The sequence below is a fragment of the Coregonus clupeaformis genome, chromosome 19 (assembly GCF_020615455.1).
Source record: "Coregonus clupeaformis isolate EN_2021a chromosome 19, ASM2061545v1, whole genome shotgun sequence".
NCBI classification, from domain to species: Eukaryota; Metazoa; Chordata; class Actinopteri; order Salmoniformes; family Salmonidae; genus Coregonus; species Coregonus clupeaformis.
In genome coordinates this window covers 42407897-42424033 of record NC_059210.1, presented here as the reverse complement: position 1 = coordinate 42424033, position 16137 = coordinate 42407897, and the positions used below count along the sequence as shown (strand labels likewise).

The following is a 16137-nucleotide window of genomic DNA, read 5'->3' as shown; positions in this document are numbered from 1 at the left end:
AGCCCAGACCTCAATCCAATTGAGAATCTGTGGTATGACTTAAAGATTGCTTTACACCAGCGGAACCCATCTAACTTGAAGGAGCTGGATCAGTTTTGCCTTGAAGAATGGGAAAAAATCCCAGTGGCTAGATGTGCCAAGCTTATAGAGACATACCCCAAGAGACTTGCAGCTGTAATTGCTGCAAAAGGTGTCTCTACAAAGTATTGACTTTGGGGGGGTGAATAGTTATGCACGCTCAAGTTTTCTTTTCTTTTGTCTTATTTCTTGTTTGTTTCACAAAAAATATTTTGCATCTTCAAAGTGGTAGGCATGTTGTGTAAATCAAATGATACAACCCCCCCAAAAATCCATTTTAATTCCAGGTTGTAAGGCAACAAAATAGGAAAAATGCCAAGGGGGGTGAAAACTTTGGCAAGCCACTATATGCGCCTGCACAGTCTCAAGATGAGATTCTCGTTTGGTGTGACCTTGCACCCCACTTTACATTATGTGCTTTGCATAGTCTGTCGGCTCCATAATGAATAATATGTTAATACCTGGTCTAGGGTCTTCCCCAATGTCAGGGGTACACTTCAACCCAATGAATGTCAATCGAACACATAACTTAGGCACCATATCCTCCAATTCCTTGGGATGTACACACCCCTCTCCATTTGAGGGGATAGTGTTGTTTTTTCTCTATCCTCCATCACAAGACATGTTAGTCATTCAAGACTTAATCCTGTAAATTCCTGGTGGAGCAGAGCAGAGCAGAGGACCTCGACAATAACACCTCTCCAGTATTCTGTTATTCTGTTGTGTGCTCTTTTTCCACACCTCATGCCAGTTGGTCCCTACCTCTTTAATTCCTTCCTCATTGGTTCCTCTCCATGTCTCTCTGGGATGTTCAGCCCTCTCTTGACCAGTTGATTCCATTATAATGTCTGTCTGGTTATGCTGCATTGAGGTCTATCCACAGTTTAAACTACTTTGAATTAATATCTCTTAGACTGCTGTTATAACTAAGTCATCAGTGAAAGGCCTAATGATCTACTTACTATAGTGTTTGAATTAGAGGTTGTTTGTTATTCTACTATCCTCCATGCACTGAGTCTGTCGAATGTCTCAGTGCAGGGCTAAGCGCACACTAACTGTGGATGTAGGTGGGAGAGTTAAGGGTCAGCTGTGGACCCACAGAGTATCTCTCTACTTTCAACGCAAGGCCAACAGAACATTTGGACGGACTGAGTGGCAATGCATAAAAACAACATATAAAAACTGTTAAGAAGGACAATATCAGCTGTATGTGTCCAATGTCCACCATAAGCATCATTCCACAGTTTCAGTAGTCTGAAGGCAATCTGTATCAGCTTCCTCTTCATTGTGCTTCAGGTGCACCAGAGAAAGAGGAGTGACAATAAGGAAATGAGAACTGACCACAGGGACTAAATAAAAAAAACAAAAGTGCAAAAGCAGTGTAATGAAATGTCCCTCTGCAAAGAAGTTAACGTTTTTCAGTGTTCCTTCCTTTTGTGTTTTTATTTTATTTTAAGTCCCTCTTTCCTTACGGCTAATAGTTAGTCACTCCACATTAGGGTTTTATCTCCTGCTCAAGTTTATCAAAGCCGTCCTCACACAATGGAGTCTTTGATCTCTGAGCCCAGTCTCACCCGAGGCCGCGGGCAGATGGGCGAGATCTCTACAGTGCTCTCCTTCAAGTTCAGAGGCCTCTTTTCGGACTCCGAGAAGCTCTTGCTGTTGTCTGGTGACGAGCACTCGTGCGGCGGTGTGCTGCAGATGTAGTTGTCATTGAGGGTCTGGTAACCCTTGTGGTCTGACACAGACGCTGGCACTGTGCTGTTGCCATTCAGAGGCAAGTTTTCTGCTGGATTCACCACTATCCTGGGTTTCTTCTGCTGCATGTTGGGGCACTCACCCTCCTTTAGCATGGACTTCATGCGGTCGTGGTTCCTGTAGACCGCAAACAGGGAAAAGACCACCAGGGAAAAGCCCAACAGGGCACACACTACAATGAGCTCATTCCAGTAGGTCTTGGTGTTGATCTGTGGGGAGCGGGTCTCTCCAGGTAGGATGATTGGCTCCTCCTGTGAGACCAGAGGGGTGTGTGAACGGCCAATGAGGGTGGTGCTCTCCTTCCTGGCCTCTCCCCTCACACAGTAGTTGGCCAGGAGTTGCCTGAAGCCCTCCTCTACTGACCAGCACTCATAGGTCTCCTGTCTGTCAGCCTGGGCCACCACCACTAGACCTCCCTCAGGACTTGGGTACAGGAAGTGACCTGCACTCTCACTGTACTCCCACCTCCTCTCAGCCAGGTTGGAGCGCAGCTTACAGGGCAGCACTTTGAACATGTTGGCTGGGATCATTATCACCTGGCATGAAGACATCCCTGCGGACAACAAGAGAAAGGGCTTTTTCATTTGTGAAAGCAAGTCCATCTCAGGTAGATAAAACAAACTGCATTATTATATCAGTGTGGTATCTGAGTAGGACTGTGATGAGAATTAACAAATTAAATTAGCTTGGAATTGATAATCATGGTAGGGAACATTGGAATAAAATGTTCATCAAAATGTAAATGTGGCGTTTGCAGCAGTCCCAGAGTAGAGCACAGTGGTACAGTTTAGAGCTGAGAGGATTTAGTCCAGCAGGAACTAATGGTGTGGTACAGTACTTACGTGTGGGTGGGGGTTTAGCAAAGCGAGGGCTGGGCTGTGTCTTATTGCAGATAACGGATGTGTCTGCCTTGTCCACGTCCTGCTGCCAGTGGCTGAGAACACAGACACAATGGTAAATCAGACAAATGGGTGTCTCAGAACTGCTCAGAACCTCTAACTGACACCATCAATCTACACATAGCAGGTCTTAACAGACTACAGTGGGAGTCTGCACATACAGCATGTACTGTAAGCAGACAGTATTGAGCATTGTGCTGTATTGTCACTTTTTCTTTGGTGTGCTCTAATGTTCCGAAAAGTTATCAGTCATTATGAGAGCTTAGCATCTAACTAGTTTATACCATTATCTGGTATCATGCTAATACAAGGCTAGTATCTCTTTGATGAGCAACACCTACATGTCCATGAGTGGACCATGGAAATGTAATGTATGGAGGCTGGTGGTCTGGGGCAAACATACCTATCTGGTGGAGCCAGCCTGACATTCAGACACTGCCTCCCTTCCCAGGCACAGTAAGGGTCTCTGGACAGGACACACTCTCCACAGCTCTGGTAGTTGGAGCAGTTCGCCACAGGGACCTCCACCAGGCCAGAGTAGGAGGACACAAACAGCAGGTCCTGTAGAGGAGAGACCACCAGACAGTCAGTCAGGGGCCAGGGAGGAATAGGTATCTGGGTCACATATTCACAGACAGTTACCTCTCTTTAACACAATATCAACACCGTACCCTCGACGAACCCAATGCTGGAGGAACAAACTGAGCAACAATATAGAGTAACACAGGACCTAATTTCTTTCAGTTCCCCTGAGAGGAAGTTGCATGCAATTATCTCAATGAACGTGAGCTGAGCTCCCCTTTAGGCTCTGGCTCTCTTCACGGCTCATGGGACCCCTAAGCTGCCAGTGCTGACATTTAGTGAGCTCATTATTACTCCCACTATGATGACATGCTCCAGAAATAAACTGATTTCCTGCTCTGTACTGTACCTTTTCAGAATCCAGTTCAATGTGTTGTACAGGCTGGGGGTCAGTGAAAAGCACCATCTCTTCAATGATGTGCATCTTGTTGTTGACATTAATGGCTTTGTGGAGTCTCCCGTCATCTGCCAGAGACATATGATAGAGCAGTGGATGGTTAATGTATGCTATAGCTCTGCCTCTCATACAGAACAGGAAAGGGGATAAGTTATGTCGACTGAGCCTGTTTACAGTACCTGTTCCAATGAAGAGCACATTGTAGTGTTTGTGGATGGCCTGGACCCGTTGGACAGCTATCTGGGTGTAGCGGATGCTGCGTTTCAGCAGGAGGGGCTGGCTGCGGATCACACTGTCCATCAGGAAGTGGTCCTTGACGAAGTTCAGTACCTTGTCAGGCATATGCAGAGAGGAGGGGATGCCCTGCTCCCGGACTGCATTAGTGATGCACTGTACAGGGAACACAGGGAGTCTCATAAGCACACACTGGGCAACAATACACACTACACAAGCTTACTACTCGCCCCTGCCTATCCTCATCAATATGTGTTTGTAACCTTCAGTTGATTATTTGATTTGATGTGTCCGTGATAAGTCTGCCAGGAAATGAAAGCAGCCGTAGCAGCAGCAGCTTTGATAACATCAGGCCTTCTGGGAAGAGGTCTGCTAGTGACAGCAGAGAGACAGATAGCTGCTTAATCACTGATGTTCAGTCCAGATTGGTGATGTGACTGAGAGGCAGGCTAGAACACATCCGATCTGCAAACACATCGTTGGCTTAGTTTAGCCTCCTGCAGGTTACTTATACCAGTGGTTCCCAACCAGGGGTACTGGGACCCCTGGGGGTACTTGGCCTATCCACAGGGGATACTTGAGAAGACTCATGAGACCATACGCCTAATGGTAAAATGCACGAGGAGGTACTTTAGGGGCACTCCGGGAAGAGCAAAATTCAGTTGGTGGTACAGTGACCAAAAGGTTGGGAACCACTGACTTAAACTGTGTAAGCTGCCCAGCAGAGGGCAGTGGTAACTCACCGCTCCAGGCTGTGGCTCGGGGATAGGGTGGTTGTAGGTGTACCACTGCTGGGTCTCCCGGTTGACCTCCCGGTAACGGCCGCTGAAGGCCCTCTCCACCTGGTCCATGGTGAAGGCACACACTGCTGAGCTGCCAGAGGCCCCTTTATACCTGGGATAACACCACATCACACAGGAGTGAGGCTACTACATGTTCTTCTTCCCCCAAATCGCTTTCCCAAAGTCATCCTATTCTTTACTCTGACAGTGGTGCTGAACTAATATGCAGTACTTGATTAATAATGTCTCAAATACACCAAAGACGAACTGAAGGAATGGAGATGTGGCTGTTTGCCCATGACTGGGTCAATAATAATCTGCTATAAACTGACAGTGAGCTGTTGTTGTATAGAGAAATGTTTATGTGGAGATGAGTGAAATATTAACTCAGACACTGAAGCTTTCAATACCCAAAGCAATGGGCCTATACACTCTTGCATGCTGTGTAAGTGATCATGTTAACTCTGTCCTCACCACTGTGAAGTGAAGACCCCGTAGAACACAGTGTTCTTCCAGTCTTCTGGGCTGGGCGTCAACACAAACATGTCCTGGATGATGTTGAAGGGGAAGCCATCGTCAGGCAGCGAACACAGGAGCTGGGCTTTAAGGAAGGTGGTCCATTTCTTCTGCAGCACCCTCTCTCCTCCTTTGTCACCCTGTAATACAATTAGAGCTCTGTTACATGGACCCGCAGTCATAGTAACCCAGTGTCCAGTAGAGGGCACAAGCATGTATGTTTAAACTGTAAAAGTAGTGGAAATGGTGAGAATGCATAATAATCCCTACTGCAATAAACATCGGTCTGAATGATGTCATTGCAACCAACATGCCTAAAATTATTCTACACCCTGTTGTTTACCCCGAAACTAAACAAACAATGTACACAAACAAGGCACTGTTTGAATTGACTTAAATGAGAAACAATAATCCTATAGTTAAACCACCAGACTGAGTACAACAGATTGTGGACATAATACACATACCCCTGGGGCAATAGAATTATAGGTCAAGAAAACAATATAAGACATCACAACTGGATGGGAGGAGAACACTGGGGAGACCAAATGCTTTTCAATGAGAGAGAAAAGGACACTGCTCATACACACTACCTCTCCACTGACACTACTACTCTGAACATGTGCCTGTGGCACTACCCTGCCTGGTGGGCTGTGGTCATCTATGGGCGCATGATACCGGGTTGGCTTGAGATGCAAATAGAGCAGCACAGCTTTTCCATTAAGAAATATTATGCCTATACTTTTCACAGATAGCTGGCTGTACAGGAATTGTGTGGGGACATGCAATTGAAAAAATATATATAATTTGTCTGTTTACATACACTTGAGTCTGTGGCTCAGATTGCAGCAATTATTCCAATTCTTGTCTGGGACATAGATCTAAGGAGATTCAAAAGGCTGAGGGAGCAACGGTAAGTCATCTTCACAGAGCACTGTTCAGAGGACTAAAAAGAAACATAAAGAAGTCTAAATCTACATAACCCAGAGCCCTTTAACATGTGCCTTCATCCGAGTCCCCGTCAGCCCAACATTCATTAGAGGAAATGACATCGCTGAATGGGAAAGGGAAATGACACGTGACTAATGCTGAGTTTCTGAAGCCATTACTTGCTGTAGTAACCCAGCCAGATAATGAGCAACATATATTCCCTGCTCTGCTCCCCCTGGTCTACCTAGTTATTATTTTATACCAGAGAGAGTGTGTACCTACAGTCTCTTCCTGAATATTGGCCAGAAAGCACTCCATTTATTAACCCCTTACATAAGCCTCCCTTTCCAACACAGATGCATTGAGGGCCAGGTAGAATTTAAAGAATTTCAATAGTACCAAAGCTTGTTGTGTTTTTCTGTTTTCCACACAGCTGTATATTATTCCATAGCTGGCCTCACTGGAGCAGCACTTCTACTCTAAACACCTGAATAAACATCAGAGAAGGGACTGTGGCCAACAGAGAGAGTCAACTAAAGACAGAGAGAGATGGACTTTAAGTAATGGAAGATGCTCATGAGGAAGATGCAGTGTTGGTGGGGCTTACTATAAATGATGGGGCCAATGTGTGACACTGGGATATCTTTTTCAAAATGGTTTGAAACAAAAATAAAAAGCATTTTCATGCAGTTCAACATGTGCACTTAGAGGAATACAAGTGAATATATGAAAACTGGGTCATAACTCCACCTATACATCAACATAGGCCTAGGACTATACATCCTTTAAGCAGGGTTCATACAGACATTGGCAAGTCAAATTCAAGGATTTTCAGGGACTTTTCCAAGCACTTCATTGTAATTTTCATGGACCTCTATATTATACAATTGTATAATTTATATAACTGTCCTTATAGGGCCTAATATAGAACCAAAAAACATGCAAAAAGTGTCAAGAAAGTAGGCCATTACAACTTTAAGAATACATTTTTTTTTAGGCCTTACCAATGCATTGATATTCAAATTATTATTACATTGTAAAATGTGTGTGAATAATGAGGACATTACCTGACTAAATAGATTGGATGCATGCATGCCGATTTTTCTGTAGCCTATGTGGCCGAAGCAGGCACACAGTAGGCTTATAAAGCCATGAATAGTGGTAACATTAATCTCACCATCTCTGAGAAAGTGACCAAAAACCAGGTTCCTTTTTTAAAGGAAGGATTTTTATGGAAAGCCAAGTTGAAGTTGTCGTCCTCATAATAACCGCATGTGGTTTTACCGCAACAGAGTAGCGCAACACCCTTCAATTGAAGCGGCTGGAAACAAACTAAGTTCGCTGACGACACAACAGTGGTAGGCCTGATCACCGACAACTATGAGACAGCCTATAGGGAGGAGGTCAGAGACATGGCAGTGTGGTGCCAGGACAACAACCTCTCCCTCAATGTGAACAAGACAAAGTAGCTGATCGTGGACTGGAAAAGGAGGGCCGAACAGGCCCCCATTAACATCGACAGGGCTGCAGTGGAGCGGGTTGAGAGTTTCAAGTTCCTTGGTGTCCACATCACCAACGAACTGTCATGGTCCAAACACACCAAGACAGTTGTGAAGAGGGCACGACAACACCTTTTCCCCCTCAGGAGACTGAAAATATTTGGCATTGGTCCCCAAGTCCTTAAAAAGTTCTACAGCTGCACCATCGAGAGTATCCTGACCGGTTGCATCACCGCCTGGTACGGCAACTGCTCGGCATCTGACCGTAAGGCGCTACAGAGGGTGTGTACGGCCCACTACATCACTGGGGCCAAGCTTCCTGACATCCAGGACCTATATACTATGCAGTGTCAGAGGAAGGCCCAAAAAATTGTCAAAGACTCCAGTCACCCAAGTCATAGACTGTTCTCTCTGCTACCGCACGGCAAGCGGTACCGGAGCGCCAAGTCTAGGACCAAAAGGCTCCTTAACAGCTTCTACCCCCAAGCCATAAGACTGCTGAACAATTAATCAAATGGCCACCCAGACTATTTACATTGCCCCCCCTTTGTTTTTACACTGCTGCTACTCGCTGTTTATTATCTATGAATAGTCATTTTACAAATTACCTTGACTAACCTGTACCCCCGCACATTGACTCGGTACCGGTATCCCCTGTATATAGCCTCGTTATTCTTATGTAATTTTCTTGTGTTACTTTTGGATGTTTTAATTTTTTTTACTTTAGTTTATTTAGTAAATATTTTCTTAACTCTATTTCTTGAACTGCATTGTTGGTTAAGGGCTTGTAAGTAAGCATTTCACGGTAAGGTCTACACCTATTGTATTCAGCGCATGTGACAAATACATTATGATTTGATTTGATTTGACATTTCTCACAAAAACGTATAAAAAATGAAATTATGGATAAGGATTTGGACTTATTTAATTATTTGTACTGGCCAATGATTATAACGGCGATTCCAACACGATTCTTGCCTGAGAGGATAGAAGTTCAATATGTAGCAAGATGTAGTAGGCTAATGTTTTTGTTTTTGGTATCTTTTAGTTGTCACTGTACTATATTAAGCATAGGTGAGTTATATGTGAGAAAAAAATAACAGAAAAAAAAAACATATGGGGGATTGGAAGTGATGCAGACAATTACATTGATGGAAGTTACAATCTATCTGCAATATTAAAGCTGATCTACCCCCTATAAAAAAAAAAAAAAAAAAAAGCATAGGTGAGTTGATGATGTTGAACTGTTAAAGTTAAATGGTGCTGGAATATTGGAGGCAGCTCCTGATTTCTTTGTGAATTGCGGTAGCCTAACTCTCCATGGTTCTAAATCAATAGTTGTTTAATACTTCGAAACTGTTGGAAGCATTAACTTGCTTGACCATGCTGTAGGTCATGTAACTGTTTGTGGAATTCACCAGACAGATGTTGCTCTCTGGTTTTGTGATGAAACAAAGGTGTGGTTGAATTTATTCTGCCACAGATTTGTCTTTGTCTCGGCCTTAGGACTACAGTGCATTCTGAAAGTATTCAGACACTTTCCCTTTTTCCACATTTTGTTGCGTTACAGCCTTATTCTAAAATTGATAAAATAAGTGTTTTTCCTTATCAATCTACACACAATACCCCATAATAAAAAAGTGAAAACAGGTTTTTAGAAATTTTAGCAAATGAGGTGTCACTACAGACCCGGGTTCGATCCCAGGCTGTGTCACAATCGGCCATTATCAGGAGTCCCATAGGGCGGCGCACAATTGGCCCAGCGTCGTCCGGGTTAGGGGAGGGTTTGGCCTGGGGGGCTTTACTTGGCTCATTGCGCTCTAACGACTCCTTGTGGCGGGCCAGGCGCCTGCAGGCTGACTTCGGTCATCAGTTGAACGGTGTTTCCTCCGACACATTGGTGCAGCTGGCTTCCGGGTTAAGCGGGCGGGTGTTAAGAAGCGCGGTTTTGCGGGTCATGTTTCGGAGGACGCATGACTCGACCTTCGCCTCCTGAGCCCATTGGGGAGTTACTTATTTACATAAGTATTCAGACCCTTTGCTATGAGACTCGAAAATGAGCTCAGGTGCATCCTGTTTCCATTGATCATCCTTGAGATGTTTCTAAAACTTGATTGGAGTCCACCTGTGGTAAATTCAATTGATTTGACATGATTTGGAAAGGCACACACCTGTCTTTATAAGGTTCCACAGTTGACAGTGCATTTCAGAGCAAAAACCAAGCCATGAGGTCGAAGGAATTGTCCGTAGAGCTCAGAGACAGGATTGTGTCGAGGCTCAGATCTGGGGAAGGGTACCATTTTTAAAAAAACTTCTCAGTAAAAGGTACATGGCAGCGCGCTTGGAGTTTGCCAAAAGCCAGCAAAAGGGCTCTCAGACCATGAGAAACAATATTCTCTGGTCTGATGAAACCAAGATTGAACTCTTTGGCCTGAATGCCAAGCGTCACATCTGGAGGAAATCTGGCACCATCCCTACAGTGAAGCATGGTGGTGGCAGCATCATGCTGTGGGAATGTTTTTCAGTGGCAGGGACTGGGAGACTAGTAAGGATCGAGAGAAAGATGAACGGAGTAAAGTACAGAGAGATCCTTGATGAAAACTTGCTCCAGAGCGCTCAGGACCTCAGACTGGGGCGAAGGTTCACCTTCCAACAGGACAACGACCCTAAGCACACAGCCAAGACAATGCAGGAGTGGCTTCGGGACAAGTCTCTGAATGTCCTTGAGTGGCCCAGCTAGAGCCAGGACTTGAACCCAATCGAACATCTCTGGAAAGACCTGAAAATAGCTGTGCAGCGACGCTCCCCATCCAACCTGACAGAGCATGAGAGGATCTGCAGAGAATGGGAGAAACTCGCCAAAAACAGGTGTGCTAAGCTTGTAGTGTCATACCCAAGAAGACTTGAGGCTGTAATCGCTGCCAAAGGTACTTTAACAAAGTGCTGAGTAAAGGGTCTGAATACTTATGTAAATGTGATATTTCAGTTTTTGATTTTCTTATAAATTTGCAAACATTTCTAAAAACCTGTTTTTGCTTTGTCATTATGGGGTATTGTGTGTAGATTGATGAGGGAAAACGTAACAAAATGTGGAAAAGTCAAGGGGTCTGAATCCTTTCCATATGCATTGTATATATCATGGTGCCAAGGCATACAAACTAACAGGTTATAGAGCAAACAACACAATTATCACAATAACTTATGAAGCACCAAATTTAGGAAATGTCCGATTATCAAGGTAGGTCTGTTCCAGTACTTGAATTTCTGAGATCCAAATTAAAGTTCAAGTAGGCTACTTCAAGCCCCTTGTATTGTTTAAAATAGCAGGTCTAACATGGAAAGCAAAACGTATTTGTCATGTTATTTCATTACCAGATCATATTGTGAATAAGCCCACTAGGCTATGTAATTTGTTGTCATTATATCCAGAATAATTAACATGAACAGCGTTGGGTGTTGCGCAATAGTATATCCTACACAATTGCGCACAGTAGACTCAGGGCTCTATTTTAACAAACTTATGACAAAGGTACATCTAAGTGCAAGCAGTAGCGTTATAGGTTCAGGGGTGAGTCAGAAATATTTGTGCTATTTTCACTATCACAACTATCGGCGCACTTGCTGGCGTTGGCGCAAAAGGGATGGGTTTTGGCCCTCACTGGCCAATCCGAAATGCTCCATGGCAAAATATGTGGTTGCTTCAAGTTGTGTATTGACGGTCTTTTATGTATTGACTTGGAATCAACTACAACTACAATAATTTCTCCCCGTGGGCATATAATATTAAAACAACGCAGACATCCAAACTTTTCACAGTAGCTGGACAAAGATCCAATATAAAGAGAAAGGGAGAATGTCCACTCACTGTTATACTGCTCCCACCTAGGCCTATGTTTTATGAACATAATCGGAATCACACATCTCCAGAAGTTGCATAGCATGCACTCCACGGACATTGTAACCATAAAACCAGGAAGGTAAATAATTCTAATAAGATTGGTTGTAATAAAAAACAAGCAATCAAATGTTTGAAACAACAACAATAAATAGGCCTAAATAAATAAATGTAATGATATCATAAAATCACCAGGATAAAAAAGACAAACATTGCTGAACCAGCCTTCGTTATAGCAGGCCTAAGGGATGGCTTGTGTTTTGAACATATGAAACGCAAAACAAGCTATTTTTACAGATCACTTCTAAATACGAGGTTCACCGGTATTCACCAAGGTTCTCATCTCTCGTTTCATGATGGGCATGGGCACTTAGCCTACATCATGGAGGGGGTTTTACGCACATCCAAAACGGGACCTGCATGGCTAAAATAATGTGGGCCTGCCTACAGTGCATACATAAAAAGGAACATCAGCCTACTGTTTTAGTCCTCTCAAACTTTGTATTTTAATAAAGCTTTGGTGATTAAGATTTCTCAGGAGCCAAAACGTTTATCGACAGTCTTGACTACTTCGCGATTGCATTGGGCAGGACAAAAAAAGCCTTAATTGAGTGGAGGGGAGGCTACGCTTGGTTTTTAACCAAATAAAACAAAATGGGAAAAAACATTAGATTTCTATGTTTCTAAATACGTAGTATACAGGCACCAAAAGCACATTAGGCTACTCTTGTTCCATGCGCAGATGGGCAGTGTGCGTCACGGATGGATAGGCTGCGTTTCGTTTCGGCTGTCAAAATTCATGCCATAACCAACTGCGTTACCGCTAAAACCATTTTTTGGTTGGTCTTAAATATCCCTTTCAGCGCTGCATGTTTTTAAGGACACATCTCAAATATTTCCACCCCACCCATTCTGAGCGCAAGCGAGCTGATAAAAGAAAGGGAAATTGCCGTACCTGGCATTAGGGCTGAAAAATGCCAGTGCGCCAGTTTTTACATGACAAAATTGCAAACTAACATGCGTTTGACACTAGCGTCGCCTTAACACCAGCCGGAAATAGAGCCCTTGGTGTCCAATCCGAGGCACAAAAACATGAAACATTTGGAAAAGTCCTTCCTGGATCAGATGATGATGTATGAAAATATTGCGGCATTACTAATTAGCTGGACACCAAATGCGCCTCCAACAAGTATTATGCATAATTATTGAAGAACCACGTTAATGACAGTATCAGTTTAGGTTTTAAGTATCAAGGTAAGGTGACTCTTTCGGTTAGAAGCATTCGATTTTGCAAGGCATAGATTATTTGGGATTTGTGTACCCATGAAAACTGTTTTCACCCTGTAACATAAGGAGACACGAAATGTTACGTAGTTACATCTGATATCTCTATACAAAAACTGTCTGACAGCTAGATCCAGGATTCTTAAAGGGTTCAAGTTCAATGTCTAATTTAACTGATTAATGCTTAATATAACGACAACTTACACTGCCATAAATGCAAGGTCAGAAAAGCAATGTTTTATGTCACATGATTTCATCAAGAACCATGACCAGCCATGATAAAGTGTTAAACATAGGTATTAAATCAACTCTTGAATTGTATTGAATATAGCTATGATCCCCCTTATATCTTAATGTAATGGCATGAACAAAATTATTATCAATGACTTATCAACAGCTGTAACAAGTTCTCCATTGTAGGAAATCCTCACTGGTACCCTAGTTTATAGAAAGACCCTGTTACACTGTAGGAAAGTTATTGTATGTGACCATTTAACTTACATCCACAATTCTCCACCCATCAAAAGTGCTATTTTCAGTAATATTGTAATTCTGTATTTTTTTTTAACAGTTTCTTGTCTACAGTTTCACCAACACATATTGCACCACCCAAACCTAAAGATTTTAAAGGGGAACTCCCTAACATACACACTATAGTGTCTTGTATGGTGTGAGGATAGGACAGGAGCTAAGATACTCTGTACTCAGAGTTCAAACCTACCCTGTGATTGACAGCTGGCCTACCCACCACCATCCTGTGTTTTATTTCAGAGGAGAAGGAAGGGTGTGTCCTGCAGCCTCACTCTGACAGTGTCAGACACACTGGTGTCCATTTCACTGTCACTCAGTGTCAAGACAAACACCTGCAGATAGACTGTTACTGTAGAGAAGCCTTTCTGCTTGCAGCCTGCAGAGCCTGGAATGGATAGGCACTTTAGGTCGACAAAATTATATTACTAGGAGCTGTCTCAGCCAGTGTGTTACCTGTTTGAAAAACATAAACAAGGAAAAATATCCCTCCATTGGAACTGCAACATTTGGAGCCTCTTAACATGCAAAAAAACATGCCTCTGCTTAAATTTGTTTAGTGCACGTGTGATAAAGGAGGAAATTACATTTAAAAGGCACAGATGCAATTGAAAATGACTTGTGAGCTGGCCCAAAAGCAGAGCTCTATTTCACGTCTCCACATGGTTAAAATTTTCTAATTCAGTTTGATAATGGCCGTTGGTGAATTCATTACGCTTGTTTGCTATATGAAGGATGACAAGGTGCTGTCTGCAGGAGCCTTGAACTCAGTCACACAGCTCCTCCTTTCACTGTATGCCCCTCACTCTGTCAGCACTGCAATGGTACTGCTTATATCTTCATAAATTAAAAAACTAAGAAATGCAATGTTACAAGACACACATAGCCAAACATGACGCCAACACCATCATTACGTTTGCTGACGATACAACAGTGGTAGGCATGATCACCGACAACGATGAGACAGCCTATAGGGAGGAGGTCAGAGACATGGCAGTGTGGTGCCAGGACAACAACCTCTCCCTCAATGTGAGCAAGACAAAGGAGCTGATCGTGGACTACAGGAAAAGGCGGGCTGAACAGGCCCCCATTAACATCGACGGGGCAGTAGTGGAGCGGGTCGTGAGTTCCTTGGTGTCCATATCACCAACAAACTATCATGGCCCAAACACACCAAGACAGTTGTGAAGAGGGCACGACAACACCGTTTCCCCCTCAGGAGACTAAAAAGATTTGGCATTGGTCCCCAGATCCTCAAAAAGTTCTACAGCTGCACCATTGAGAGCATCCTGACCGGTTGCATCACCGCCTGGTATGGCAACTGCTCGGCATCTGACCGTAAGGCGCTACAGAGGGTAGTGCGTACGGCCCAGTACATCACTGGGGCCAAGCTTCCTGCCATCCAGGACCTATATACTAGGCGGTGTCAGAGGAAAGCCCAAAAAATGGTCTAAGGCTCCAGTCACCCAAGTCATAGACTGTTCTCTCTGCTACTGCACGGCAAGCGGTACCGGAGCGCCAAGTCTAGGACCAAAAGGCTCCTTAACAGCTTCTACCCCCAAGCCATAAGACTGCTGAACAATTAATCAAATGGCCACCCGGACTAGTTACATTGACCCCCCCACATTTGTTTTTACACTGCTGCTACTCGCTGTCTATTATCTATGTATAGTCACTTTACCACTACCTACATGTACAAATTACCTCGACTAACCTGTACCCCCGCACATTGACTCGGTACCGGTACCACCTGTATATAGCCTCGTTATTGTTATTTTATTGTGTTACTTTTTATTATCTTTTACTTTAGTTCATTTGGTAAATATTTTCTTAACTCTTTCTTCAACTGCATTGTTGGTTAAGGGCTTGTAAGTAAGCATTTCACGGTAAGGTCTACACCTGTTGTATTCGGCGCATGTGACAAAAATTGTTTGATTTGATTTGATTTGACATCAGCAGCCAGCTTTCCCTGAAGATTGACTGCTGGAAATGCAAAGCCTGGAAGGAGGGGTGGATACTATAAAACTGTCATCTATTATTTCACGCTGTCTTTGGATGGATTGGCCATACTACAGCTGTGATAAAGAAGAGGCCATGACCATGCTGTCAAAATGAGGGGAGATTCTCGGGTCACAGAGAATAGATGAGGTTCATGTTTAGACTGATCATATAATGATTGGAAACCATTCCTTTTAGGTTAAAATACTGGAAATTGTATTAAATGTTTCAGCTGCTTGTAGCATCTATCTAATGCGCAGGTTGACGTTTATTGGGATGAATCTTGTCCTGGAGGCCGAGTAGAGCGATTTCCACTAGATTGGCCAGCGGCAAAGTCAAAATCGTCTATATCGTAAAAAACATATTTTGGGTCTTAATTTAAGGTTAGGGATAGGTATAAGGTTAGCAGTGTGGTTAAGGTTAGGTTTGATGACTTTGTGGCTGTGCCAGCTAGTGTCTACCATGCAGAGCTGCCTCCAGTACAACACATCCTTGTCTGCAGGTTGGTGTAGGAAAAAAAGTGGAAAAGGAGAAGCCATTTTAGGTCTGCTTTGAATCCTGGCTGAATGCTAATGATTGTTGAAATGTGATAAGAGTGGAGTGGAGGAGTGGAGGAGGAGATGTGGAGAGGAGGGCCCAAACAGATGGAACTCACAGGAGGAATGTTTTTCTGTAACACAAGCCCCTGTGTCCCTCCCAGACAAGCCTGTGAACACAACCGCTCCCTCCCACACTTAAATCCCTCACCTCACACACA

General features: G+C 43.6%; 1 protein-coding gene across 1 annotated transcript in view; it reads right to left on the bottom strand.

Moving 5' to 3' along the window:
• Positions 1-339: 339 nt before the first annotated feature.
• The window catches only part of LOC121531930 (semaphorin-4B), a 64004-nt gene continuing 48206 nt past the window's right edge, over positions 340-16137 (bottom strand). The window contains exons 9-15 of the mRNA XM_041837498.1: positions 5205-5386; positions 4692-4842; positions 3894-4104; positions 3667-3782; positions 3139-3296; positions 2679-2770; positions 340-2389 (exon numbers count right to left, since the gene is read on the bottom strand). Coding sequence (XP_041693432.1) covers positions 1614-2389; positions 2679-2770; positions 3139-3296; positions 3667-3782; positions 3894-4104; positions 4692-4842; positions 5205-5386 — 1686 coding nt within the window. The 3' untranslated portion in view covers positions 340-1613. The remainder of the gene's footprint in view (positions 2390-2678; positions 2771-3138; positions 3297-3666; positions 3783-3893; positions 4105-4691; positions 4843-5204; positions 5387-16137) is intronic.